Raw genomic sequence first — 23,710 nt, 5'->3', positions numbered from 1 at the left:
TGGTAGGCATAAAGTGTATGGCTGATGATAGGGTTTTGAAGTACAAGTGGTGAGGGCTTTCAGGAAGTGAGGCCAGGCCCCTGGAAGGTTAGGCAGCTAGCCACGTTTATGTAGTAATGAAATCACTGCTGCAATTTGCAGAAGTTGGTTACAGCAGCTCTTGCCGCTTTCCTCTTTCTCTGTTCTGTCCTGCAACGTGACTTCTCATCCCTTAATCTATCCCTAAAAGGAGAGAGGGGAAGGGATATTGGTTCTTCAAACTGTAAATGCCCCAGAAAGCTGGTTTTAACAAATAACTCTCCATGCTTTTGTGTCTGCTGTAAGCAGCGAGTGGAGGGGGGGGGGGGGGGGGAAGGAAGGAGAGCAAGAGGCAATGTGAAGTGGGAAGCTCAAAGGGGAGAGCAAGAAAATCTGTATCGGGTGGGGTGCGATGGGGGGTCTCGTTTATTTCCCTCGGAGCAGGGCGTGGGCAGAGCAAACCGTCCCTGCAGCTCCGGGTGTCAGCGCTCCCGGTGAGGAATTCCTCCGGCTGGGCTGAGGATTCACATCCCGCCTGAAGCTCATCGGGGAGGGCCTGCGGGCGCTCCCGGGAAGCCGCTTTCTTTCCCGCTGCCCGGCCCGGTCCCCCCCCGCCCCCCGCTCGCAGGCTGTTTTTCTCCCAGTGTGCCAGAAGAGGGATCCCCAGCCCCGGCGGCACCTCCCGCCCGGCCGCCGCCTCCCTGCCCGCGCTCCCCGTGGGCAGCGGCGGGCCCCGGCCGCCCAGGCGGCGCCGCCATGGCCCGTCGGCGGGGGCCTGAACCGCGCTCCGGCGCCTCTCCTTCACCGAGACCTCCCCGGGCCCCTCTGCCAGGTAACGGGGGCGGGCGGGCGGGGCGACCTCGGGCCGCGCACCTGGGAGCGGGGCCGGGCCGCTGGCTGCCGCGGGGCTCCCCGCCCGGAGCTCGGCAGGGCCCGGCCATCTTGCCGCGGCGTCTCGCCTCTCCTCACCGGAGCTCCGTGGCGGCCCTGGGGCGCGGAGCGGCTGCTCTCGCTGGGGTTTTACCGGCGGCCGGGCCTCAGTCCGGGGGGAGCCGGGCCCACCCGCGGGCCTGCGCCCGTGTCCAGCAGAGCTCAGCCGCGGGCCAGGCGGGCACTCAGCATTAGAGACCACCCGCGGAGCGAAATCTATATCTTTATTACATTAATACAAAAGACAGCGATGGGGGAGGAGGGAGAGCCAATGGGGCTGCTGCTTAGGGGTCAGGGGCTGTCAGGGGCTGCCATCCACAGCCTCAGCACCCTCCGCCCGGCCCTGCCCCGAGCCCTCTGCCGTTTCAGTCACCCCGGGCTGGAACACTCAGCCTTCGGGCGGGTGGTGCCTCAGCAGGCCCTGGCTCAGGGCAGGGGGCTTCATCTTCCGTGCGGCAGCGTGGATGGCAGCTCTGTGCTCCTCTCCAGCAATCCCCAGGCAGGCACCCCGGAGCCCAGCGGCGTGGAGCTTGGGCAGCAGCATCACTGAGCCTGATGCAGAAACACAGGGATGGGCTCAAGATCGCTCAGCTGGGTCTCAGGGGTGGCAGACCTGTGGATCAGCGTAGGGTGCCTCTTGAAAGCACCAGGCCAAGCCAGAGGAATTACTACAGAGGTCTCCAGGGATGGCATGTCCAGTTTGGAGCATCCCAGTAGCTGTAGCTCCTCAGTGCTGACATCAAGGGACAGGCTGGTGTCCAGGGAGGCTTTTATTGCTGAGATCTCCCATCTGGGTGCTGGTGTCTTCCCAAGGGTTGAGAGGTCACCAGTGAGCTCAGTGCTCTTGGAGAGCATGTTCTCCAGCAGTTTGGGGTGCTTTTCTTTCTTGCACGGCGTTGAGGTGTTCTGCGACGCCATGTCCATCAGGCAGCCGGCTCTGCTGAGGTGCTCACAAGGCAAACCGGACAGGTCAAAGGTGGCCTGACCATGGTGGGTCTTGCAGAAGCAGACAAGGCTGAGGTCACAGACACCGTGGGTCACACTCTGCAGGTCAGTCTTCACAGAGCTGCTCAGAGACTCCGACTGCTTGACAACACACAGAGAACTGCCTTTTGTTGCATTGTCCAAGTCCATGAGAAGCTCCCAGGTGTCTGGTTTGGAGGCACTGCTATTGTCCATGTAATAACTGTGGCCAGGAGAAGAATGGGTATGGCTGGGGGCACCGGCCACAAACCCATTTTCCAGGATTTCCTTTATGGTCAGGGTGCTGGTACCGTGCTTCTTGGTGGACAGCATGGTGCAGAATCCCACTGCTGTCAGGCTTATGGAGACCAGGATGTCCCTGTCAGAATAAATGTGTTACTGTTCACTAGCGAGTTGCAGGACCACTCTCTGCAAAACCCTGTCTCAGTCTTGCTTAGGAGAGCAAGGAGCTGAGCAGGATCCATGACAGGTAGGTGGGCATCCAGCCTGTCATTGTCTTCTAGAGCCAGAGTTGCACCACAGCCTGTTTTTTGCTTGGAGGTCATCATGGAGCCTCCCTAGAGTTGTGTTTATTTGGCCTCAGCCCATGTACCACTACTCTTAGCTTTGTACGGGGTGTAGAGAATCTCAGTAAACCTCTCTGCTAGTGGTACTAAGATGGAACTGGTTTTCCCCAGGGATAAGACACTTTATCCTCATTCCTTGAGTCAGAGGACTGTTAGAGTTGAATCCCTTTGAGAAGGGAGCACTAAAGCCAGGCTCTGCTTAGGATGGGAGAGGTTGAGGAACAGCTCTCAACTTTAATCCCACACATGGTAACCGCCCCCATTGAGACCGGTGGGGTCCCACAGCCCACACAGGGCACCAAGGGAGGTCCCTGGGGACATGCCATACACCCCTACCTTCTGCTCCATGGCAGGAACTTCTTTCTTGCTCTCCCTCTGCCCGGGAGGGAAGTTCTCACCACAGGCTGAGCCAGCAGCTGCCTTTGAGCCCCCCTCAGAAGGAGCAGGGCAGATCAGGGAAGGCAGCTACTGTGGTCTGAAACTATTTCTTACATTAAATGCATTAAAAACAGAGGAAAAAAAGCTCCTGAATTTACAGGGCGGGCAACTGTATAGTCAGTCTAAAAGGAAAGTTTTCTTTAAAAGATTATTTTTTTTTCCTGAAAGATAACCTAAATAAATTAGTATGTGAAAAATAAAGAATACATGCTAAGAGACCAGACTTAAGCCCTACTTACCTTCAGCTTCTCTAGAGACCCCCTCAAGATCTTGCTCTAGTGTTGCTTATAGTGGTTTTATAGTTCTGGTAATTATTAATTAACAGACTAATTTCCTAATTAAGCTGGTTTGGGAGAGGGAGGGGGGGTTTATTTGCTTCTTTTTAAGTACAGGGGCAGTTCCTGTAGGCCGTGGTTAATTGCTGAAGGTAAAACAAGTCCTGCAAGGGCCCGGTTGTGTTTGTAGCCCTGGGGAGCAGAGGGAGGACGCACAGAGCCGTCCTGCTCGGACCTAGCGCACAGCCAGGGTCCCCAGCAAGGTGACATCTCTCTTTAAGCTCAGTCCCGTTTGCTCTGCAGCGCTGGCCGGGAGCATCCACACGCACAGGCTGGACACGGGCGTTACAGTTACGGCAGGGCACTGGCCGGTGCGTGTGCCGTGTGTGCACAGGCAGCGTGAAAGGAACAGGACTCCCGAATGCGGGTGTGCAAAGGCCCGGCGCGTCCCGGCCCCGCTGCCCCCCGCTGCCCCCCGTTTCCCTCGCGGTTCTGGCGCGGAGCGGCAGTGCCGCCGCCCGGCAGCGGGGCGGGGAGAGCCGGGGAGAGCCGGGCTGCGCCGTGCTGGCCGCCTCCCCTCTGCCCGGGGGGCGGCTGACCCGTGCTGTGCTCCGGGCACCCCGCAGCGCACCCCTGGGGCGGGACGAGCAGCGCGGGGAAAGTGGTTGATTTTAATTTGCCTTTTTTTTTTTTTTTTTTCCTCTTTTTTTGCCCATTTTGATGGGAGGCGGTGCCGGGGGTCCCCTGTCCCGTGGCTGGCTGTGGCGTGAGGTGACCGCAGCCGGGCTGTGGCAGAAGCAAACCCCTTCCCGGAGCCGAGCAAAGCCGTGTCCTGCGGGGGTCTCGGTACACCCCAAACCCCCCCGGAGCCGCGTTCCCGGGGCGGGGGGGGGGGCTGCGCTGCACGGGTAGAGGTGATGACTCGGGCCGGGGATCCTCCTGCCCCGCGCCCAGGGCTGCCTGCTGCGGTTGCTGGGGGGGAGCTCGGCTCGGAGAAGGGGGCTCCGGGGGGGGCTCGGTGCGGGGGGTCCCGGGGGGGGGGGGGGTTGGGGGGTCCCGGGGCCGCCCATCAGGGGCGGGGCGGGTGGGCGCCCTCCCGCGCGCGCCTCTTTGTGCGGGCGGGAGGCGGCAGAGCGCATGCGCGTCCCGGCCCCGCCCCGCGCGCGGGGGGAGCGCCGTTGGCGCGAGATAGGAAAGTGCCGCCGCCGCCGCCGCCCGGCCCCGCCATGGCGCGCCGCAGCCGCGGGTGAGTGCGGGCCCCGCCGCGACGGGGGGCTTCGTGTGCCGGCCCCGCGCCTTCCCGCCGGGGCGGTGCGGGGGAACGGGGCGGTGCGGGGTAGCCCCGGGGACCCCCTGCAACCCCCTGGAGGCTCCTCTCCGCCGCGCGGTTCCCCCGCCCCTCCTCCCTCGGACGGCCCGTTCCCGCTCTCCGGCCGGGCAGCGGGGCGGCGGGCGGTAAGGCAGGGCCGCGGGCCCGCACCCCCGGGCTCCGTGGGCCCCGTTCTAAAAGCTCCTCTAGGCTCCGCCCGGGAGCTGGGCGCGGGCCTGGCTTTGCCCGCTCGGGAGCAGGGGGGTGGCAGGGCAGGCCCGGGGGGGCCGGGGGGGTGGTGGTGTCCGGAGCCCTGCGGGGCTGCTGTCCCGGCACTAGCCGGCTGGCTTCGGGCTGCTCCTTGCATCCCTTTGAATCCCTCCAGCAATCGGGGAGACTGGTGAGCTGTAAAGAGGGGAAGGGGTGCGAGACACAAAGTCCTGCCAGAGGGATGGGAGCGAGCAGAAGTCAAGACAAACGGCCCTTGTCCTGCTCTCAGCAGTGTGAAAACTGGGAGCCGAAAGCTGAGGGACCCCTTTAAACCTGGGGTGTCTGAGTGAGTGTCTGCGAGGTGTCAGGGTTCAGCGCTGGTGGAGAGTAGATCTGGAGTTCTGTGCTACACCGTGCAGGTCGCTCTCTGGAGCTCTGCTCTCTGCGGTGGAGCTTGCTCCCTCTCTCTGTTTTTTATCAGAGGTAGAAATTATAATCTTTGTTTTTCCGTCTTTGTAGTGAGGACCAGGATGAGCTGCACTACCAGGATACCGACTCAGATGTGCCGGAGCAGCGGGACAGCAGGTGCAAAGTCAAGTGGACGCAAGAAGAGGTGAGTGAGAGCCCGGCGCTTGCTGAGAGCAAGTGGTTTGGGGTAGGTGTCTGGCATGGCACCCGGGGCTTGGGTGCCCGCACCCCAGTTCTTACCCGCTGGCCGTGACACCACCTTCTGCTGTCTTGCTACTGGAGAAGGCCATGTGTCTGTTCTGGTGATGTGGGCCAAGGTCTTAATGGGGATAGGGAGTTGAGGTGAGTTTGAAACGTAGCCTGGAGAGTAAGAGCTCCAACCACTTTAGCTTAAGCATCTGAGCCCTGAGCAAGATGCCTGCAGTGCTTTCGGAAGCAAAGAGGGGTTCCATAGGATGGAGGAGGCCTCCATCAAGCTGAATCATGGTGTGGAAACGTCCTCCCTTTTCTGTAGCAAAAGCAGGGAGCATTGGGATCATGGCTTAGTCATCCTGGCTGAGAGCCTGAAATTAGTTGGGATATTCTCTTCCCTCCTCCCAGTTCCTCCATCGTCTGTGTTCTGTTTGAACACTACAAGATGTCCTGTCTCCCCTGGGCTCTGAACACCAAATAAGATGGTCTTTGTGCAGAGATCAAAGCCTTGGGCTTGTGTTGGGCAAGGAATTATTTCATGCTTCTGTTTGCCCAGCGAGAGCACACCAGCGAGGGCACCTATAGCAGGCTCTTTGTGAGCTGTGAGAGTCGGCAAACCTGGGCTATAGCAGGGTTTGTGAAAAAAATACCATAAAGCCCAGTAGCACTGAAAGACAGTACAGCAGTGAGCTAGTGGTGATACGCTTACACCAGTCTGCTTTCTTGGCTGGACAAAAGCAGTGGCGGAGCTGGGAGATGGACTGTCTGGTCAGGGGTGTACTGGGATGGATGAGCAGATAGCCTCGTCCGCAGGGTTTGAACCAGACTGTACTGGAACAGAGCTGACCTCTTTTGTACTCACTATATGAACTCTGCCTAGTACAGACCCCAGAACCAAAATGTTTGTTCTGTCCACTGTGTGAGCTACCTTCCTCCCCTCAATGCAGAATGCCAAAAAGCCCTTCTTGACGGTTCAAAATACCTAGTTTGGTCTCTTGATGCCCAGGGGGGCCTGTGGCGTGTGTTGCCTCAGTGTATGTGAAAGTGGATGCCTTTGTTCTTTGCAGGATGAGCAGCTGAAGATGTTAGTGAGACATTACGGGCAGAATGACTGGAAGTTCCTGGCCAGTCACTTTCCTGTAAGTGACCCCTTGCCCAGTTGGGAATTGTAGTGTTTGCACGTTGCTGCTTGTGCTCCATGTGCTGGTTCTTTGTGTCTGTGTGGCACAGCGGGACTCTGTTCTGTGACTGCAGCTCTGGGCTGTGAAACTGTGCTCCTTCAGGGCAGGGAGACATCCTTCTTGCATAGAGGACTTTCGAGGGTGAGTCTGTCGGAGCTGGGGTGAGAAACTGAGGTTCCTGTCTCCGTGCCCAGTGCCCTAGTCATAGTGTGTATTCTCCATGTGCTTCTGCAGGTTTTCTGTGGGACAGCCTCAGTGTGTGTGTGTGTGTGGGGGGGACTGCTGTTGCTATAGGGGCTTTTGGAGCCTCTGGTCTAACGCATGGCTACTCTCATTCCTTTTCCCAGAACCGCAGTGATCAGCAGTGTCAGTACCGGTGGCTGAGGGTGTTGAATCCAGACTTGGTTAAGGGCCCTTGGACCAAAGAGGAGGACCAAAAGGTAAGTCAGGGCCGAGAGGATCTGAGCGTTGGACTGTGACTGCGGAGAGGATGGAGGTGTCAGACCCTCAGGTCTTTTCTTGTAAACTGTGGGTAGTTCTTTCCAATAGTGGATACCCGTGAGAGCAGCACTCTGATGTGTTCTGAGCAGACTTAAGGCAGCCGTGGTCATGATGAGCAGAAGGAGATCTAGACCTCTTCGCTAAACACTTTCTCCCTTTCACATGGTATTGCTACTGGAGGCTGCTAAGGGAGAGAGCAGAAAAGGGAGTTAATTCATCTGCCTGCTGGCAGATCTCCACCTGACCCGGCCATGCTGGACCTAAAAGAAAATAAAACGTGTTTCCTGTGCCACAGTAAACAGCCTAAAGTGGATGTCTGAGGTCAGCTAGGTGAATTGTGACTTCTACGAGCCTGTTTCTCTGCTGATTCCAGAGTAAGCTGAGAGGAGCCAGCTCAGACAGACTCATCTTGATGTGCTTAAGAAAAGTTGGAATCCATTCCAACTTTTACCAGTGTTTTCTGTTGCAGAATTTCCTAGTTTTTCAGATTCCCTGTAAGGCTTTTCCTCCCCCATTTCTTTCCCTTTTGGTCCCATTACAGGCTGTTACAGTCCCTTTTGCCTCCCATCTGTATGTTATGTCAAGCATGTCCTAAGGAAGCTTATCATCATGTCCTTCCACCTTCCTACAGCAGAGCAATAGCTGCCTGCTTTCTCCTTCCCTTTGCGTGTCCTGACTGCCGGCCTACCCCATCGTGATGCTCACTGCTGTCCTGGCCAGGCCGGGCTCCAGCTCTCTCCTCCAGACAATGCACATTGTTTTGCCCTGCCAGCACTCCAGCTCCTAGGCCTGTGCCTCAGTTTGGTGTCTTTGGTCCGTTTGTCTGTGCTTGATAGTCAAGAGTTTGCAGTAGGGACATTTGTTGTGGCTCAAGAGCACTGTGAGCATCGGCACGTTTCAGCTGAGTGCAGCTGGCCAGGGTGGAAAGGCTTTTTGAGAACTCTTCAGCCTCCTGTCTTTAGATTTTGGTGGGCTGATCATTGCAGGCAGCAGACTGTTTCATCCCGACTGTGCCATGGACGTATTGCCAGGGCTCAGAACAGGTTCCCTGCCCAGAAGCATTTCCACTGAGCCTCAGGCAGAAGTGACAAAGCCCTGGGTGAAGGGGAAGTGGCAAAGTGGATAGTTCTTGAATGAATATGGCTCTTTATGCTTTGGAGCTCTTGCTGTGCATCTCAGTGCCAGCGGGGCATGGAGCTCCAGGGCCTGGCATGTCCTTGGTGTAGCACACTGTTACAGCGAGGCTGTGCCTCTGTCCCAGCAGGCAGACCAGTGCAGAGCTGATGGGGACTGTTGTCATGCGGCCAGGTCCTGGGTAGGGTAGGAGGGAGAGCAGAGGAGCCTTGGAGCACGTGGGGCTTGGCCCTTGCTCAGAAATGGGCATGTGTTTCTAAATCTGGGCCCCTCTGCCCCTGGTGCACCTGCCAGTCTCCACCCCATCTTCTGTGAGTAGTTGTCTGTGTTCACAAGTGCCATGTGACAAAATACCGGCATGGAAACAGCCTCTTTCAGAAATTGGGCTGAATTGTTCTCACAAGTGTTGGCACAACCGATTGTCAGTGCTGGATCCCTCCAGCCTTTTCTTCTAAGGGGTCTTTGCCTGCCCTTACCTGGTCCTAAGACAGGTGAAGAGCAAAGCCTGAAGATGACTGTATTGACCTTCCCCCACTTTATTCCATTTCCTTATTTCCCTCCTGCTCTCTTCAAAGGTAATTGAACTGGTTAAAAAATACGGCACCAAACAATGGACCCTGATAGCCAAGCACCTGAAAGGGCGGTTAGGGAAGCAGTGCCGGGAACGCTGGCATAACCACCTGAACCCTGAGGTGAAGAAGTCCTCGTGGACAGAGGAGGAGGATCGCATAATTTTTGAAGCCCACAAGGTCCTGGGGAATCGTTGGGCAGAGATTGCCAAGCTGCTGCCTGGGAGGTAGGACCTCTTTGTTCACTGGTGCCTTCACAGCTGGGTGGCCTGTGGAGATTCATGTGTTGGGCTTACTAGATGGGGCTGGAGAACATGTAGGACCTGTTAGCTGTGCTTTAAAGCTGCACTAAATGGAGATTTCTATTTCCTCCTGCTTTCTCTGCAGGACCGACAATGCTGTGAAGAATCACTGGAATTCCACCATCAAGCGGAAGGTGGACACGGGAGGCTTCCTCAATGAAACTAAGGAGTCCAAGTCACTATACTTGCTTGTGGAGGTGGATGACAAGGAGAGCCAAAGTCGAATGAGAACTGGGAGCCAGGTACTGCACCAGCACATTTGCAGCAGGCAGCTGGGTCAGTCCCCTGCTCTGCTAATGCATATCAGAGCTGTTCATCCACCCTTCTGCTGCCTTTGCCACAGCCTGGTGGCTACGTAGACAGTCTGTGCCTTCCCCCAGCCTTCTCCAAGACACTGACTCTTGGGAGATATCTCCCTCCAGGAGTTAGAGGTGTAATGTGAGCCCAGGTGTGTTATCCGGGTGGAGTTCAGCAGTCTGCTGGTGCTGTTATCTTGCCAATCCCAGCATCAGGTCTGTCTTAGAGACTGAAGATATTTCTTTTTTGGCTCTTTTGTGCTGTTGCTGGAGGGAGAAGGAGGCTGCTCCAGACAATGTGGGGGGCATGGTGAAGAGGTATTGTGTTCCTTTCTGCTAAAAAAGGAAGCAGGGGAAGTATGCCCAATTATTTTTTCATGAAGAAAGCATATAGTTTTTAAAGGCAGACTCTTGGGAAGTAGGAAATGCAGAATTAGTGCTACCTGCTCAGCCTTCATTCATCTTTCTCCTGGGATACTATTAAGTGAAATCTTCAAATAAACAATCCTGTGCTCAGTGTTGCATGGACTTGTGCTCAGATGGTGTATGGGACAGAGCAGTAAGGGAGAATGGGGATGTGAAACAAACTGAATGGCAGATAGGAGAGCAGGCAGAGCTAAATGTGTCCAGGGACCCTTGCTTTTTGTCCCCAGGATTTGACATTGTTCCCTTGGTTTCTACTAATGGCTGGACTTCCTTTGTTGTATGCTCAAAGACCGTCCTGCCAAACTGGCCGGTCAATATCTCGGAAATAAAGGAAGAGGATGTCAGCGACGAGGAAGTGACGGGCGTGCAGGAGTTACCCTCAGAGCTGCCAGCTGCCGAACTGGCAGAACGTAATGCTGAGGGGACTCCAGATGATGTGGTGCCTGAGGATGCCTCTTCATTTGTCACATCACCCTACAAATGGGTCGTCGAAGCTGCCAACTATTTGTACCCAACATCAGTGCCAGCCTTCAATGAAGCTCTGGACATGATTGAATCTGTAAGTAACACATCCTTGCTTTTCCAGCTAATGTAGGGAGACTGATCCCAACTCTTTTCCCCTGAGTGAACTTACTGGGTCCCCTTGCTCATCACCACAGGCATCCTGAGGAGGGCTGGATCTGTCATTGGCTTATGGCTTCCCGCTGTCTCTTTTCCAGGGCTGGATTAGGCCTTTCCAGCTCTGCCAGTATTGCTATGGGCTTGCAGATTCCCCATGGTGGTTGTCCTTGTGCACGGGCTCTGCTGGTGTGGGAGGCTGTAGATGCTGGAAACCTGATCTCAAGCCCCCCTTTATCAGTGTCCCTAGCTCTCCCAGGCCCGTGCTCGTGGGCTTTCCTTTCCCTCCTGTTATGGGATGGTATAGGACAGGACAGACTGGGAATAGGCCAGGCGCACATGTAGTATGTGGGACGGACCCCCTCACTGTGGGACGACGCCACCGTTTGCTTTCAGTGAGGTAGCTTCACTGAAACTATCAATTTTGGGCCAGTCAAGCAGCCCTGAGGTTCCCAGGGTGATGGAGGCACCCCAGGGCAGGAGGCTGGCTAGAATCAACAGAGCTCTTTGCTGCCTTCAGAGGAAATGTCTCTGCAGCTCCCAGCCTGCCTGAAGAGTTTATGAGCTGATTATCTGTGAAGGATCCACTTTGCGTGTGTATAGGAGGATGGAGGTCTGTGCCCAAGGCTTAACGGCCCATCTGTGGGTCCTTAGGGGCCTGCTTCTGTGGTACCTTGGGTATTGGCGGGGCTGAACTGTGAAGCAGCTGGTCTCTGAACTGGTCTGGTTATTTTTAATCTGCTTCCAGCAGCGCACATTACAGCAGAGCCCTGGGTCCAGCTGTATTGGTGTGCCCAAGACTGTGGTTTGGTGTTGGGTGACAGTCGCTTCATTCAGCCTCTGTCCCCAGCTGCTTTTTCTTGTCCCCTCTGTGTGGGGGTGCAGCTGTTTGTGCAGCTGTGCTGTGAACTGAACTAGGAAACCAACCTTGCGTGAATAGAAAAATCTGCCCTGTGCAGAAGCAGCAGCTTTCAGCTGGGTTAGTTCCATGCTCTGGTTCTCGGCTGTGCTGGTAGCAGAGGAGAGGATGCCTTGAGTACTCCTCTAGCCAGGCTCCTTGTGAAAGCCAGTGCGACCTCACACACCCACTTACTTCACCTCCCACCTCATCTCCACATCTGCACCAGCCGGTTGCTTGGCTTTCCTTCCTGGGCTGCTTCTGATGGCTTCCCTTGCGCGCAGGACCCAGATGGGTGGTGTGATCTGACCCAGTTTGACCTGCCCGAGGAACCCTCCGCCGGCAGCAGCAGTAGCAGCAACAGCCCGGTGAGACAAACACCCAGCAAGCCAGCACCATCCCTGCCCAATGTGACCGAGTACCGCCTGGACGGCCACACCATCTCCGACCTGAGCAAGAGTAGCAAAGGGGAGCTCATCCCCATCTCTCCACACGCAGAGGTGAGCTTTGGCACGCCGCCCTCTGTGCTGAAGAGGCAGAAGAAGAGGAAGATCTCCCTCTCCCCGGTCACAGAGAATGCCACCAGCACCAGCCTTTCCTTCCTTGACTCCTGCAACAGCATGACGCCCAAGAGCACCCCTGTCAAGACACTGCCCTTCTCTCCATCTCAGGTACGGAGCAATGACAGAGCCCAGTCTGTGCTTCTCTGCTTGGGCTTGGTGGTGAGCTAGTCAGCAGGTTAGTGCCCTGTATACCTTAATGCCATCTATTCCCATCAGCTCTGCCAGCTTTGTGTTTCTCCTCCCTTCGGTGAGGTTGTATCAGTGCACAAGGTGAGTCTCCTTGATAAAACAAGGTGCAGAGCTGGGTACTGGCACTACTTGTTTTCAGCACTGCCCTTCCTGTGGGAGCAGCAGCCTGTGTCTGCCTCTGGGAGTGCTTGCAGTGTTAGCGAAGCCCAGCTACCTTGTGTGATGGGCAGGGCATGTACTTGCTATTAGGAAGGAGCAACTGCATGCTACAGGATCTGGAGAGCACTGTGCTTCTGTCCCCAGGGCATTCCTGCCCCAGCTGTGGGGAGCAGAGTGCCAACGGTGAAAGGTGGCTTTCCCTGTTAACTTCTAGTGGAGTCACGCAGGCAGGCTCGGCAGCACGTGCCTTGTGCGGATCTCCGAGTTGCTGTGCTTAGGAGAACGCTCCTGGGCTTGTTGTGAAAGGGAGTTGGGGTCTTTCAGCCTCTGTCATGACTCCTGCAGTGTGCACGCGTGGTCTCCAACATAGATCGTCTTGGAGCTCTGTGGTGTTCAAACCCACTAGTGTCTCGTATATTGATGTGGTGGAGTTCTGTCTATAAAACAGAATAAAGGCTGCTGCGTTGCTGCATTCTCCAGCAGAGCTCCCACAGCTGCTCTGTTCTTCAGACCCTGTGTACCTGTGCCTTCCAGGCCTTTATTTCTGCTGTTTCTGCAGCCCTGGGTGGCACAGGACAGTCTGGCACCCACGTTCAGGAGGATCTTGAATGCAAGGACAGCAAGAACTGGGAAGTTGGAGTGGGACCTGACATACGCAGCTCTGCAGGGTGTAAAAGGCTGGAAGGCCTGGAGTGAATCTGAGAAGGCAAATAACATGTCCTGCCTCTCGGGTTGAGCTTCAACCATCAGTGAATGTCACACACACAGCTCTTCTCTCCTGATAATTTCTTGGGTACAAATCTTGTTTCCTGTGGGAATAAAAGTTGTCACTTATTAGCTGTTGTGAAGTAAAATCCTAGCAAAGATGAGAGAGTGTGTCATTTTCTCACAGTTTAGGCTGAAGACAGCTCAGTGCAAAATCTGTTAACTTGTACACTGTTGTGTTACGTGGCCTTCCCTGACACTTGCCAACCTGAGGCTGGAATAGACTTTTTCTGGGCTGGCATTACCCCTCCTTCACCATTTTGCTTGGCTTTATCTGGACCGGTGCAAGGAGAGACTTTGCTCCCTCCCTGTAGCTGCTTATAGTCATATCAGCTCATCCCGTATGGGAAGTGAATAATCTCTATGGGTGTGAGGCGCCTTCTGGCAACTTTCACGTGTGTGTCCGTGTGCAGGACTGTATGAGTCTGTAAGAGTCATCCTGGTTTGCACTGGGACAGATCCCTCTTGTGCCACTCAGTATGGGAGGATTGTTCCTGCTTCAGGCTTTCCCCCATATTTAGGAAAAAGTAATGATTTGTGATACTATGCTGGAATGCATGAGACTGAGCTGCTTCTTTCTTTCTTTCTGGTGCTGTGCAGTTCTTAAACTTTTGGACCAAACAGGATACACTAGAACTGGAGAACCCATCTCTGACCTCCACGCCTGTGTGCAGTCAGAAGGTGATTGTCACCACCCCTCTGCACAGGGACAAGACCCCTCTGCTCCAGAAGAACTCAGCGTAAGTTCTTTTCTCCTCCATCCCCACCTGAGCAGCGTGATTTTCCACGCTGGAGTCTGGTCCAGTTCAAACATACCTCCTGCAGTACTTGTACTGGCACTACTGAGAGAGGGGCAGGGCACACTGGGGATTTCCTTAAATCGGTGTTTCCCCCCAACACCCCTCCTCTGAGCTGCAAGGAGCAAGTGTCCCATCTGATTTGGGCTGCAGCCAAGTGATCACCGTTGTGCTCAGCTGCTGGGTGGGCTGTTGCCTTCTGTGCACATCTTTGGGAAATGTTGGGATGCTGTGAGCCCTGTGCCAGCAGGGAAGGGATTTGATTTCCTTAACGAGAGCTGTTCGGATTCATCCCTTCAGCTCTGCACCCTCTGCTTTGCCTGACCTGAGGGGCACTCCAGGGTGACGGTTAACTGAGGTGCTGTACCAGGCAGGGGAGAAGGGGTGGTCTGCACAGGGGGTGTTTTGTTGGCAGACTTGTCGCTGCGCTGAAGCAGCACAGTGTTGGGGGTGCTGGCTGTGATAGGAAAACCACTCTGTTGTTGGCGTGGTCCAGAGTAGCTCCCCCATCCAGGCAGTGCGAGCTGGCTTGGCTGCTCTAAGTGCATTTGCACCCAGGGCTTCTGCTGGTCCAGCTGTGACTGTCGCAAAGCCCAGGCCGGGCCTGAGCAGATCTGCCAGCAGAAGCATTGCAGAGTAGGGCTGGCCTGCAGAGCTGCCTATCGCCTGTGTCAGAGGTGCTGTACTGCTTTGACAAGGGTGCTTGGCAGCCAGCAAGGTGGAGCAGCATAGCTGGCACGTTTGAAAGATGTTTTCCCTGCTAAAGGCTCCTCTGCCTGTTTGCCCTGCTCGCACCCCAGGAGCAGTCCAGCCAGGCAGGTGGCTTCTGCTGCCACCACGTGAGACTCTGCAGGTGTCTCGTGTAATGAGAGGGCTCAGAAGGACGGGGTTACTTTGTGTGGGTTACAGCATGTCTGATTCTTTGTCTCTCCTACTCTCTGCTGCCAGGTTTGTCACACCAGATCAGAAGTATGTGGTGGACAACACTCCTCACACGCCCACGCCTTTCAAAAATGCCCTGGAGAAATATGGACCAATTAGACCTCTGGTAAGTATTGGGCAGGTCTGCTGCTTGCTGGTGGCAGAAACATAATGAATAGAAATGGGACATGGGGTGGATTGTGGTGGAGCTGTGAGCTAGGCGTTATCTGTGCTGTAACAAGGTAGAGTTTGGTACTGCCAGGCTGAGATGGGAGGGATGAAGGGAACCTTGTCATGACAAGTAGCCACAGGACTTTTAGCTTCTCTGTAAAGCAGCTAAAAATGCCCCAAACTGCCCTTGAATCAGGCTGCAGTGCTTGGCCTACTGATGACCTTAAGGAAAAGCAAGGAAATGATCTACCTAGACGTCCCTGAAGAACTGGATCTCTTAATGCAGGTGTTGTGGAGATGGCAGTTTCCAGTATCCCAGGCCCTCTGTGCATACTGGTCTGTCAATGGCACATTTGGGGTTCAGCTGATAAGTGTGTCGTGCCTTGGGATGCTGTAAATCTGTCAGGCTAGCAGAAATCTTATGACATTTTTTCCAGCTGGGAAGTAAATAAGTCATCTTTATGTTTGTGCTCCCACTATGGGCTCCCCTGACTCCATTATCCCTAGAGGGAAATACTCGTGGGCCTGCCCAGCATACAAGTTTTGACTGTCTTGTGTTCTCTCTCCTTTTCACACCAGCCCCAGACTCCTCACCTGGAAGAAGACTTGAAAGAGGTGCTCCGAAGTGAAGCTGGCATCGAACTTATCATAGAGGATGATGTGAAGCCTGAGAAACAGAAGAGGAAACAAGGGGTGAGCTGACTTTGCAACTGCTATCTGGTGCTGAGCTGCCCTGTGCTGTTAAGGGGTGTTTTGCCTGGTTCATCCTACTATTGATGCCAAAAAGTTTTTGGCCTGTGGCTGCTGTTGTTTAACCAGCAAGAGGGTAAGGCCTGCTTAAAATGCAGCCAGCTGTGTCCTGGTTTATGCTGAACTCGGGGCTTGCTAGGAGGTGCTGTGTCTCTAACCTACAGCAGAGACCCCGGCACACTTGGAGCATCTGTGGCAAGTTGGGCTCTCAGAAGGCTGTGGGCTGGCATGCAAAGTCTCTTGGCTCAGTTACCCTGGTGCCTTTCCTTTCCCACTGAAAGGAGCTTCCTCTTCTAAATCGGTGTGTCTTGGTGCCGGGAGAGCACTGGAAGCTGCTGAGCCCTGTGGTGGGGGAGGCTGCTGCACACCTTCCTGAGGTGCTGGCGCAATGCAGACCTGGGGTGACGTGTGCTTGGTGTGCACCCTGGGCCCTTAGGATGGGAGTTTACCAGCTTGATTCGTGCTGACACTTGTTTTTCAATGTTCCCCAGCTGCGCAGGAGTCCCATCAAGAAGGTCCGGAAGTCTCTGGCCCTGGATATTGTGGATGAAGATATGACGCAAAATATGCCTGCCCTCCCCAAGACCATCTGTTTCAAAAGAGCCCAGGTGAGGAGTACTGTGCTCAGAGCAGAGGGAGAGCTGGCTTCTGCTCCAGAGAAACCCTGTGCAAAGCAGCGGTGGGAGCTTTGCCACCTGCACCTGCCTTTGAGCAGTACATGTGGATGAAGGGCTGGATTTGTTAGCTGGCCTTTTGGCCAGGCCAAGTATCAGCACTATTAGGGCAAAATAAATTGTTTCCTTATACTTTTCTTTTTTGCCCCTTTGCAGCCTGTGAATTTCCTGTCAAGGTCCCTGAACCTTTCCTCCTCGAGCAGGAAGAACGACAGCGGTTTACTCAACAGAGCCTTCGTGCAAGTGCAGCCAGAGAAAATGTCCTACAGGAAAATGCCGAGCCATTTCAGACCACCAGCACCAGTAAGTCCTGCAGCCGCTGCTCTCCCAGTCAGGAGGTTAGCTAGTAGTGCAGCCCTTGTTCTTCCTTGGGAGGAGGAGTGAGGGGATGAAGCTCTGTGCACTCCTGCATGGGCATCCATATTCTGGTAGGGCTGTCTTTGCACCAAGGTTTGGAGATGCTGAGCTAGCGGTGTCACGCTACAGCTTCCTCCTGTCTCTTTGCAAACCTGCCCTTCTGTTGGGGCTCAAAGCCCGGTGGTTGACCAGAGCTGTGGCCTGCTTAGCCTGTTTGGCCCTGGGTTTCCTCGTAGGAATCTGCATCCTGTCCCAATCCATCAGGGAACTTAGATGATTGATCTAGCAGTGAAGTAAACCTTCCTTTTTCCAGTGAGCCCTCCTTGGGTGGACCATAGTAGGCTTACCTTTTTTGTTTCTCTGGGCATAGCAAGCCTATGAAGTGCTGTATAAATGCTAAACAAAAATGTATTTTTCACCTTGTAGCTTGTGTTGAGGTTGGTGCTGTTAGAGATACTCTGTTCCTCAGCTCTGCACAGCTGTATCTGGGTTTTGCTGGTGTCACAGCAGCTGACAAATGCCCTCTGGGACATAAATACTTTCTTGTGCTGTCTCTTTCTTCACCACTTGGTATATTTGCAGACAGAGTACATTAGTAGAGGGGTATCCTTGCCTTGTTAGGCGGCGTGGCTTACAGGAGATTTGGACCATGATTTTGCAGGTGTTTGCTTGAGCCAAGTCATAGGAGCTCTCTGGCAGCTTAAATGAGCATGGAAATACATGTTCCCCTTGGTGGGGGCAGTGGAACTGTAAATGGGGGCTAGTGTGGGCGTGTTTTCACATCCCAGGGAGAGCCCAGGTGCAGTGTTGTCTTCACGGAGCAGCTCTGGCTCAGTCTTCATGAAACACTGCAGCGAGGGAGGTTTCATCTGTCCCTGGATTAGAGCTGTCTGTTGGGAAGGCTCTTTCTTCTGACAAATAAGTACTCCTCAGCCAGAGTAATTCCTTTCCCTTCTCAAAATAAACCCTACTTAAACACTTCCATTTCTCCTCCTGTCCTAGGCAGGGTTGTATTGCTCTGAGAGCTAATAGATCTGTATAAATAAAGCTTTGGGAGTGACTTGAAGGTGACAGTGAGGCAGCTTGCGTGGTGACAGAGTACAGGTGTGTGCTGAAATCCCATTGCCCAAAGACAGCAGAGCTGTCTGTGGTGTCGCTGGGCTCTCGGGATTTATTGTGCCGGACTGGTGTTGGTAGCAGTGGCAGTTATTTATTAAGGAAGCTCACCTAGCTCTGGGCTGAACCTCAGTCAGCCCCAAAGCCGTACTGTGGCTGCCTGCAGCCTTGTTACTGTAAGCAAACGCTGACGCTCGAGCGCTGGTTCTTTGCAGTGTGTGTAAATGGGTATTTCCACTCCAGGGCACTGTGTAGCTCTTGGCTGCACTTACCAGAGGATTTTCAGGGGTTTTCCTGGAGTGTAAAACCACCTCGTGGGTGCCCTTTCGGCACGCAGTGACTGAAGCACACCTGACTTTCAGTTCTTCCCGTGTGCTGCAGGGCCCTGCTGAAACTACAGCCACAAAACTGCTGTTAAGGATGGTCTTTGACCAATCTAGACCTGGGGATAGGCAGCTCATGTGGGAATTGAGTTGTTAGGGGATAAACCCCAAAGCTGTTCTTGAATTCCTTCCATCCTTCTGGAGTTTATTCAGCGTGAGGAGCCTTAGTGGGTTTGTGCTTTGGGGTTTTTTTTGTCTCGAGTCAAGTAAGGGAAAGCCCTGAAAGGGTGTGTGGATAGTCCTGAAATGGAGCGCTCCCCTTGGAAACTGCTGGGCGTAACCTCCCTTTGCTAGAAACAGCCGCCTTGGCTGTGATGAGTAACTGGCAGTGTGCAGGTTCCGCCTGGTTGCAAGATAGGTGCTCCTAAGTGGGAAGCTTTATTTCCCTTTTATTTATAGCAAGTGGTAGTTAGTTTTATTTATTTTTACAGTGTTTTAAAACAGGGTGACAACACTGTGTTTGTTCTCTCCCTTAACTCTGTTGTACACATGCTTTCTTTTCCCTCTGTAGATGACCAGGGCTTGGAAAGCGGTGGCCTGTGGTGGAACCAGAGACCAACTCTTCATGCAGGAGAAAGCTCGGCAGTTTTTGGGCATGTTGAAACAGAGTCACACATCAAGGACCTTAATCTTATCATGAAGGATTGTTCTGCTTTTTTTATTTTATTTTTTTAAAATTTTTTTATAAGTGGAGGGGAGGGAACCACAGGAAAAATTACCCTCTGCCAGGCCATAGTATGTGGGGGTGGATTTTTTTCTTTCTGTTCCCAGGTAGATTTATATTGTAATAAATTGGGCTAACTGCTGGCTGATGTGTGGCATGCAAGTTTTGGGATCAGTACAGAAAGGCAAATGAGGGAGGGCTGGCAAGCTAACAGCAAGACCTCTCTCTGCATGACCTGGCTTCTGCAAAAGTAGAAGCACGCAGCCGCGTTCCACCTTGGAGCAGCGTGTGCGGCGGGAGGTGGAGACCGGCCTCGCAGCCTGCCTGCATTTTGTGCTGGCTGCTCTGGTACCTCAGGAACAGCTTTTGTAAAGGTTCCTGCATGTCTTGCATCTCTCCTTCCAGCTTTCTCCGGAGGATGGAGTGGTCTCTCCTCGCTCTAGGAGGGAGGAGGATGTTGCGCGCTCGTGGGAGATGTGCTTTGGGGTGACCGTGTTCGGAGCTGGCCCCTTGCTCCCTGCGGGGCTGTTCTGTACTGCTGTGCTGCAGAAGGGGAGTGGCGGGCGCCTCTCTGCAGGGCCGTGCTCCCTCTTCAAATAAACGATGGTGCTAACGTCACTCTGTTGCTCAGACTCTGACTTTCCCCGGGGCCACACAATGCTCGGAGGGCGGCAGCGCTGTGCTGGGGTGGCGAGGTGCAGCAGAGCATCGCTTTTCATGGGGGATCTTTTCTTTCCTGGCGAATTGCTGAATTCCTTCTAGCTTCCTGGCGTGGGGAGAAGGAATGGTTTCCTCCCCACCCTTAGTAGTTTCATCAGTTGTTTAGAAACTATTTTGGCTACTTTATGGGTAGGTGGTGGAGTGCCTTTGAGCGTAGTGTGGCCAGGATCTCTGCAAAGCTGCAGGAGTGGAGGGAGGCTGCAGAGAGCAGTGGGTTGGAGAAGAGCACCAGGAGTGTGTGATGTAGCAGAACCCCTTCTGTCCTCCTTCCTTCAGAGGCCAAAGCTCCATCCATGTAGCTGTTCCAGTGCGATAACAGTAGTACAGTGTCCTGTTTTGACATAGCCAAGGGTGAAATGTGGTGATTGTGGCAATATATTAACTTTGCAATTGGAAAGGTGCTGGAAAAACTGAAGAGCAGCTCTCTGGTTAGACCAGCACGTGAACAGCTCTTCGCGTAAGCTGAGTTCGGGGCTGCACCATTCTCTGTGAGCCACCAAAGCCATCGTGGCAGATCTGCCTCCAGCTGGGTGCCAGCGCAGCAAAGGTGTGGGGAGGGGGGGTCTGTTCACCCCTGTGCCTCTTAACAGGGTCGTTGTTCACAGTCCCTTTGCAGGATGGAAAAACAGCTGTATAAATTGTTTTTTGGGTTGTGGCTTACGATGGAAATACAGTAAAAAAAAAAAAAAATCCTTACTGACAAACTTTTGTTAATAAAACATTGGATCCTGGGAAACGAGGGAGTTTTTGAAACCCAGCTCATTTTTCATTTCTACAAGCTCAGGGCCAAAGCAAATCCATGAAGTCATTTTTATTTCTGTTTCGCAGTGCTGCAATGTTTGCTTTGGAAGGATGGTTGGGACTGCTTGTCTGAAAGCCTGGCTTTAGCTACTTCAGTTCTGTGTTATTTTAAGAGACATAAAACCATCCCTCTCCGCTTGAGCTTTAGCAGGCTTGGCCATTGTGCTGGGTGACTTTACAAAACCAAGCCTAGACTTGCTTTTCCTTCCCGGAGCCGACGTGAGCTGGGAGTCCTGAGCAGGCAGCTTCTGCTGGAGAATAAATCGGGGTGTGAATCCAGCACATGTGTTTGGGAACTGCCCCTAAATTAAAGGATTATGAGGCTGAGAAGTATTAACTGCTGCTCTGATGCTGTAAATCCAGATAGCGCTGGGTGTCCCGCGTTGCGGAGTGCTTATTAAGAAAGATTGAGGGGCAGAAAAATACTGAGGAAAATGAATAAGGCCTGACATGGTTAATGAGTAAAAAGACAATTAGCTTTTAATTGGAAAATGGAGCTCCTTCTGGTGTGGACGTTACCAGCCTGGCTTGGCTGTCCTGGCACCTGGGAACAGGCACTGCTGCACGAGTGCTGGGGGCGGGGCGGGGGGGGGAAGGCCCTGCTTGCTTAATTTTTCTGTTAATTTGGATGCTAAGCTTTGTTTCCAGTAAAAACCTCGTAGAGGTTGAACTTCCCACTGGCAGTGGAGTCCCCGGGCTGGAGGTGGAGACCCCAGGAAGGGGTTTTGCTGGAGGCTCCTCTCAGTCCAGGGCTCCCTGTCCCCTCGGTGTCCCCGGCTGTGCCCTGTTGTCCCTTCAAAGCCTCTGCAGTGACACAGTCCTCTCGTTTTGCACAGCCCTCATCGCAAAAAGAAACCTGGAAATGAAAGACCCTGCAGGGCAAAGGAGTTCCAGGAGCTGTGGTGCCTACACCTCTCCTGCAGCCTGGCTTGCTGGAAAGTTGCAGAAACCTTGGGTTGCTGCTTTATTTTAAACTTTGTGTTTGCTTTTGATATTTTGCATTCCTCGACAGAGCAGATGACCCCTTGTTTGGGTCAAGACACAGAAAAAGGATTGATTTTTAGCAAGGATGAGAGGGGAATAGCAGAGCTCGTGGGTTGCGGCAGTGCCCAGACTAAGCAAGATGTCACTTCCAGCTGGGATGAGTCTTGGAAGAGCTGGGGAGTGCAAAAATATTGGGGTAAGGAAAAAAAAAAAACAAAAAGAGAAGACAGCTAGGTTTTTTCATTGGCAGACTTCCTTCGGGTACCGGGGTGGTGCCCGGGTGGCCAGTGGCAGGGCAGAATGGTGCTGAGCCTGCACAGCTCAGCAGCCTCAGAGCTGCTATGTGTCCCTCAAAGGGCACTCTGCTGCTGGGCTTGTTCCTGCCGGTTGGAGGGATTTCACAGCCTTTTAATCTTGTTTTCACAGGTAATTCTGCTAAAGCGCTTTGCAAGCAGCAAGTTGCTCACTTTTGGCTTTTTTGGCAAGGCACCGGCGAGGGGCGAGAGCCCTCCCTGCACGCAGCCACGGAGGGATGCAAATGGTGAACGAAGTATTTTTTCCTATCTTGGGTGTTTCCTGTAACTAAAGAAAATACAAGAAAAAGGCAACTGAAGTGATGCACCCAGTGCCCCAGCTCGCCCACGAAACCAGCCCTGGTAAAGCAAGTGTTTTGCCTGCTCCCACGCAGGGATTTTCTGCCGGCGCAGCTGGGGTGGCACCGCCGAGCACCGCAGCTGCGGCAGGAGAAGCCGCTAACCTGGGTGCAATTACCGGTGCAACCCAAACTTGGCCCGTTCACCTTTCTACCGCACAGTACTCAGTAACTAATGCAAAGGAAATTGCAGAGCATGAAATGATGAATAATTGCTTGGCGTTGACAGGGAGGTTTGAGTTTGAGCATAACCTGTTGCTGCCTGATGTTTCCACGAAGGCACGGCGAGGCTGCAGCGTGCACGGAGGGCGTCCGGTGGGTTTGTCCTCCCGGAGCAGAGGTGTGTTAAAGATGAATTTCACGTTGGTGGCTAAATTTGAGTTGGTTACGCCTCGACAACGTTTCACAAATTCTGTCGCAGCTCAGTGCAGGAAGGGAGGCTGCCTTGGACCCTGTGATGGGAGCAAGGAGATGTTGAGATGGGAGTGGATTGCTGAGGCTTCTGCTTTGCCAAAAAAATGCTTTGACATTGGGGATTATTCAAAGCAGCAAAGTGCCTCCTCTCCTGTCTCTGCTTATGGTATTTATTGAGCAGTTGCTAAGCAATAACCTTGTAAAATTTCCCATTTGCCTTTTTTTTTTTTTTTGATACTCTAACCCACAGGTTTAAAGGTTTAGGAAATTAAAAGGACAATTTTAGCTTGGTAGATACACGCTGAGGATTAGCTGAGCAGCTCCTGGATTTTGCGAGAGATGGAGACCACTCGTGTTGAGAGCTGGCTGGAGCTGGACAGGAAACTAAATGCACTTTGGAAACTTAAAATTCCTTGCCCCTCCTGCCCCACTTCAGGAGCAAGGAAACTGCAATTCTTAATCTCCGCCAGTACAGAATAATAAAAGATTAAAATACGGTGTGAAGTCAGGGAAAATACTTTGCTGGGGAAACCGAAGGGTTCGGAGTGAGGAAATTAATGTTTCCATTTGGAAAGCATTAGAAAAGAAAAATTTCAGGGAGTTAAAACCCCTGCTGTGAAAAGGCTCAGCAGAACTGCCTGGGGCAGAAGCGGAGGCTCACCTCCGCTCGCCATGGGCAGCCTCCGGCTTGTAACCCTCACCCGGCTCCTATGCGACCTGGTGACTTAATAGCTAGTGAAAGGCAAATTTAATGCTTTTATAGGGGTTTTATTTGTAAGTACATTGGTTCTACTTTTTTTTTTTTTCAAAATATTAGACAGATCTTGTAGGAAAATAAATAGAAATTGCATTCCTAATTCCCCTAGGGATTTTTTTTGTTTGGTTTTGGAAATCTCACCCAATGCTTTGGCTTTGAGTGAGGCAGCCAGCCCAGGGGAAGGGATGCCTCTTAAGGTGTGATTTTTACTTATATTCTGCACACCACCACCCCCCCCCCCTTCTTGGTGCAAATGCACTGTGTCCTGTCCTGAGTTCGGCCAAGAGCAGCGAGCTGCTGAAAGCACCCGGATCCATCCAGCGCCCGGCTGTGCTTCGGGCAGAGACCCAGCATCTTGCTTAAGACGTGGAGATGCTCCAGCATGTTGTGACATTCACCATCACCCCGTGGGTGAGCAAAGCCACCTCCCTGACACTGCTCCCCTCCTCGCTATGGCAGCTGGAACTCGAACGCAAAGTCTGGTGCGTAAAGCTGTTTTTACCATCCTGCGTTTGCAAAGCTATTGCAGCAGCGGTGCTGGTGTGAGCGGCTGGGGAT

The 23,710-nt window shown here is 53.6% G+C and overlaps 2 protein-coding genes across 4 annotated transcripts; one reads left to right on the top strand and one right to left on the bottom strand.

The window, feature by feature from the left end:
• The first annotated feature begins 713 nt into the window (after positions 1-713).
• On the top strand, positions 714-19,442 carry MYBL2 (MYB proto-oncogene like 2). 3 transcript variants are annotated; one of them, XM_075768502.1, is made up of 14 exons: positions 714-850; positions 5,250-5,343; positions 6,458-6,529; positions 6,919-7,011; positions 8,782-9,002; positions 9,163-9,319; positions 10,089-10,358; positions 11,600-11,986; positions 13,592-13,731; positions 14,737-14,836; positions 15,460-15,573; positions 16,122-16,238; positions 16,461-16,607; positions 18,672-19,442. In XM_075768502.1, exons 3-14 carry the CDS (start codon positions 6,473-6,475, stop codon positions 18,798-18,800), a joined length of 1,932 nt encoding a protein of 643 aa, XP_075624617.1. In that variant the 5' UTR covers positions 714-850; positions 5,250-5,343; positions 6,458-6,472; the 3' UTR covers positions 18,801-19,442. The 3 variants fall into 3 exon arrangements, with proteins under 3 accessions (XP_075624617.1, XP_075624615.1, XP_075624616.1); XM_075768500.1 differs by lacking the exon at positions 714-850 and adding an exon at positions 4,344-4,457 and having other exon boundaries at positions 18,672-18,967; XM_075768501.1 differs by lacking the exons at positions 714-850; positions 6,458-6,529 and adding an exon at positions 4,344-4,457 and having other exon boundaries at positions 18,672-18,967.
• On the bottom strand, positions 1,142-2,736 carry LOC142604131 (uncharacterized). Its single transcript, XM_075768656.1, has one exon. The coding sequence runs from the start codon at positions 2,242-2,244 to the stop codon at positions 1,492-1,494; it is 753 nt and encodes a 250-aa protein (XP_075624771.1). The 5' UTR covers positions 2,245-2,736; the 3' UTR covers positions 1,142-1,491.
• Positions 19,443-23,710: the final 4,268 nt, after the last annotated feature.

This window comes from Balearica regulorum, chromosome 16 (assembly GCF_011004875.1).
Source record: "Balearica regulorum gibbericeps isolate bBalReg1 chromosome 16, bBalReg1.pri, whole genome shotgun sequence".
In the NCBI taxonomy this organism is placed as follows: domain Eukaryota; kingdom Metazoa; phylum Chordata; class Aves; order Gruiformes; family Gruidae; genus Balearica; species Balearica regulorum.
Note: the sequence above shows the minus strand (reverse complement) of the source record. Positions and strands in the feature narration are given on the sequence as shown.

Excerpts from the sequence above, each read along its gene's own strand:
- LOC142604131 (XM_075768656.1), bottom strand. The coding sequence starts at position 2,244 with ATGCTGTCCACCAAGAAGCACGGTACCAGCACCCTGACCATAAAGGAA.
- MYBL2 (XM_075768500.1), top strand. The coding sequence starts at position 4,438 with ATGGCGCGCCGCAGCCGCGG. Across the intron at positions 5,344-6,457 it reads TCAAGTGGACGCAAGAAGAG|GATGAGCAGCTGAAGATGTT; the intron begins GTGAGTGAGAGC and ends TGTTCTTTGCAG. Across the intron at positions 16,608-18,671 it reads ATTTCAGACCACCAGCACCA|ATGACCAGGGCTTGGAAAGC; the intron begins GTAAGTCCTGCA and ends TTCCCTCTGTAG.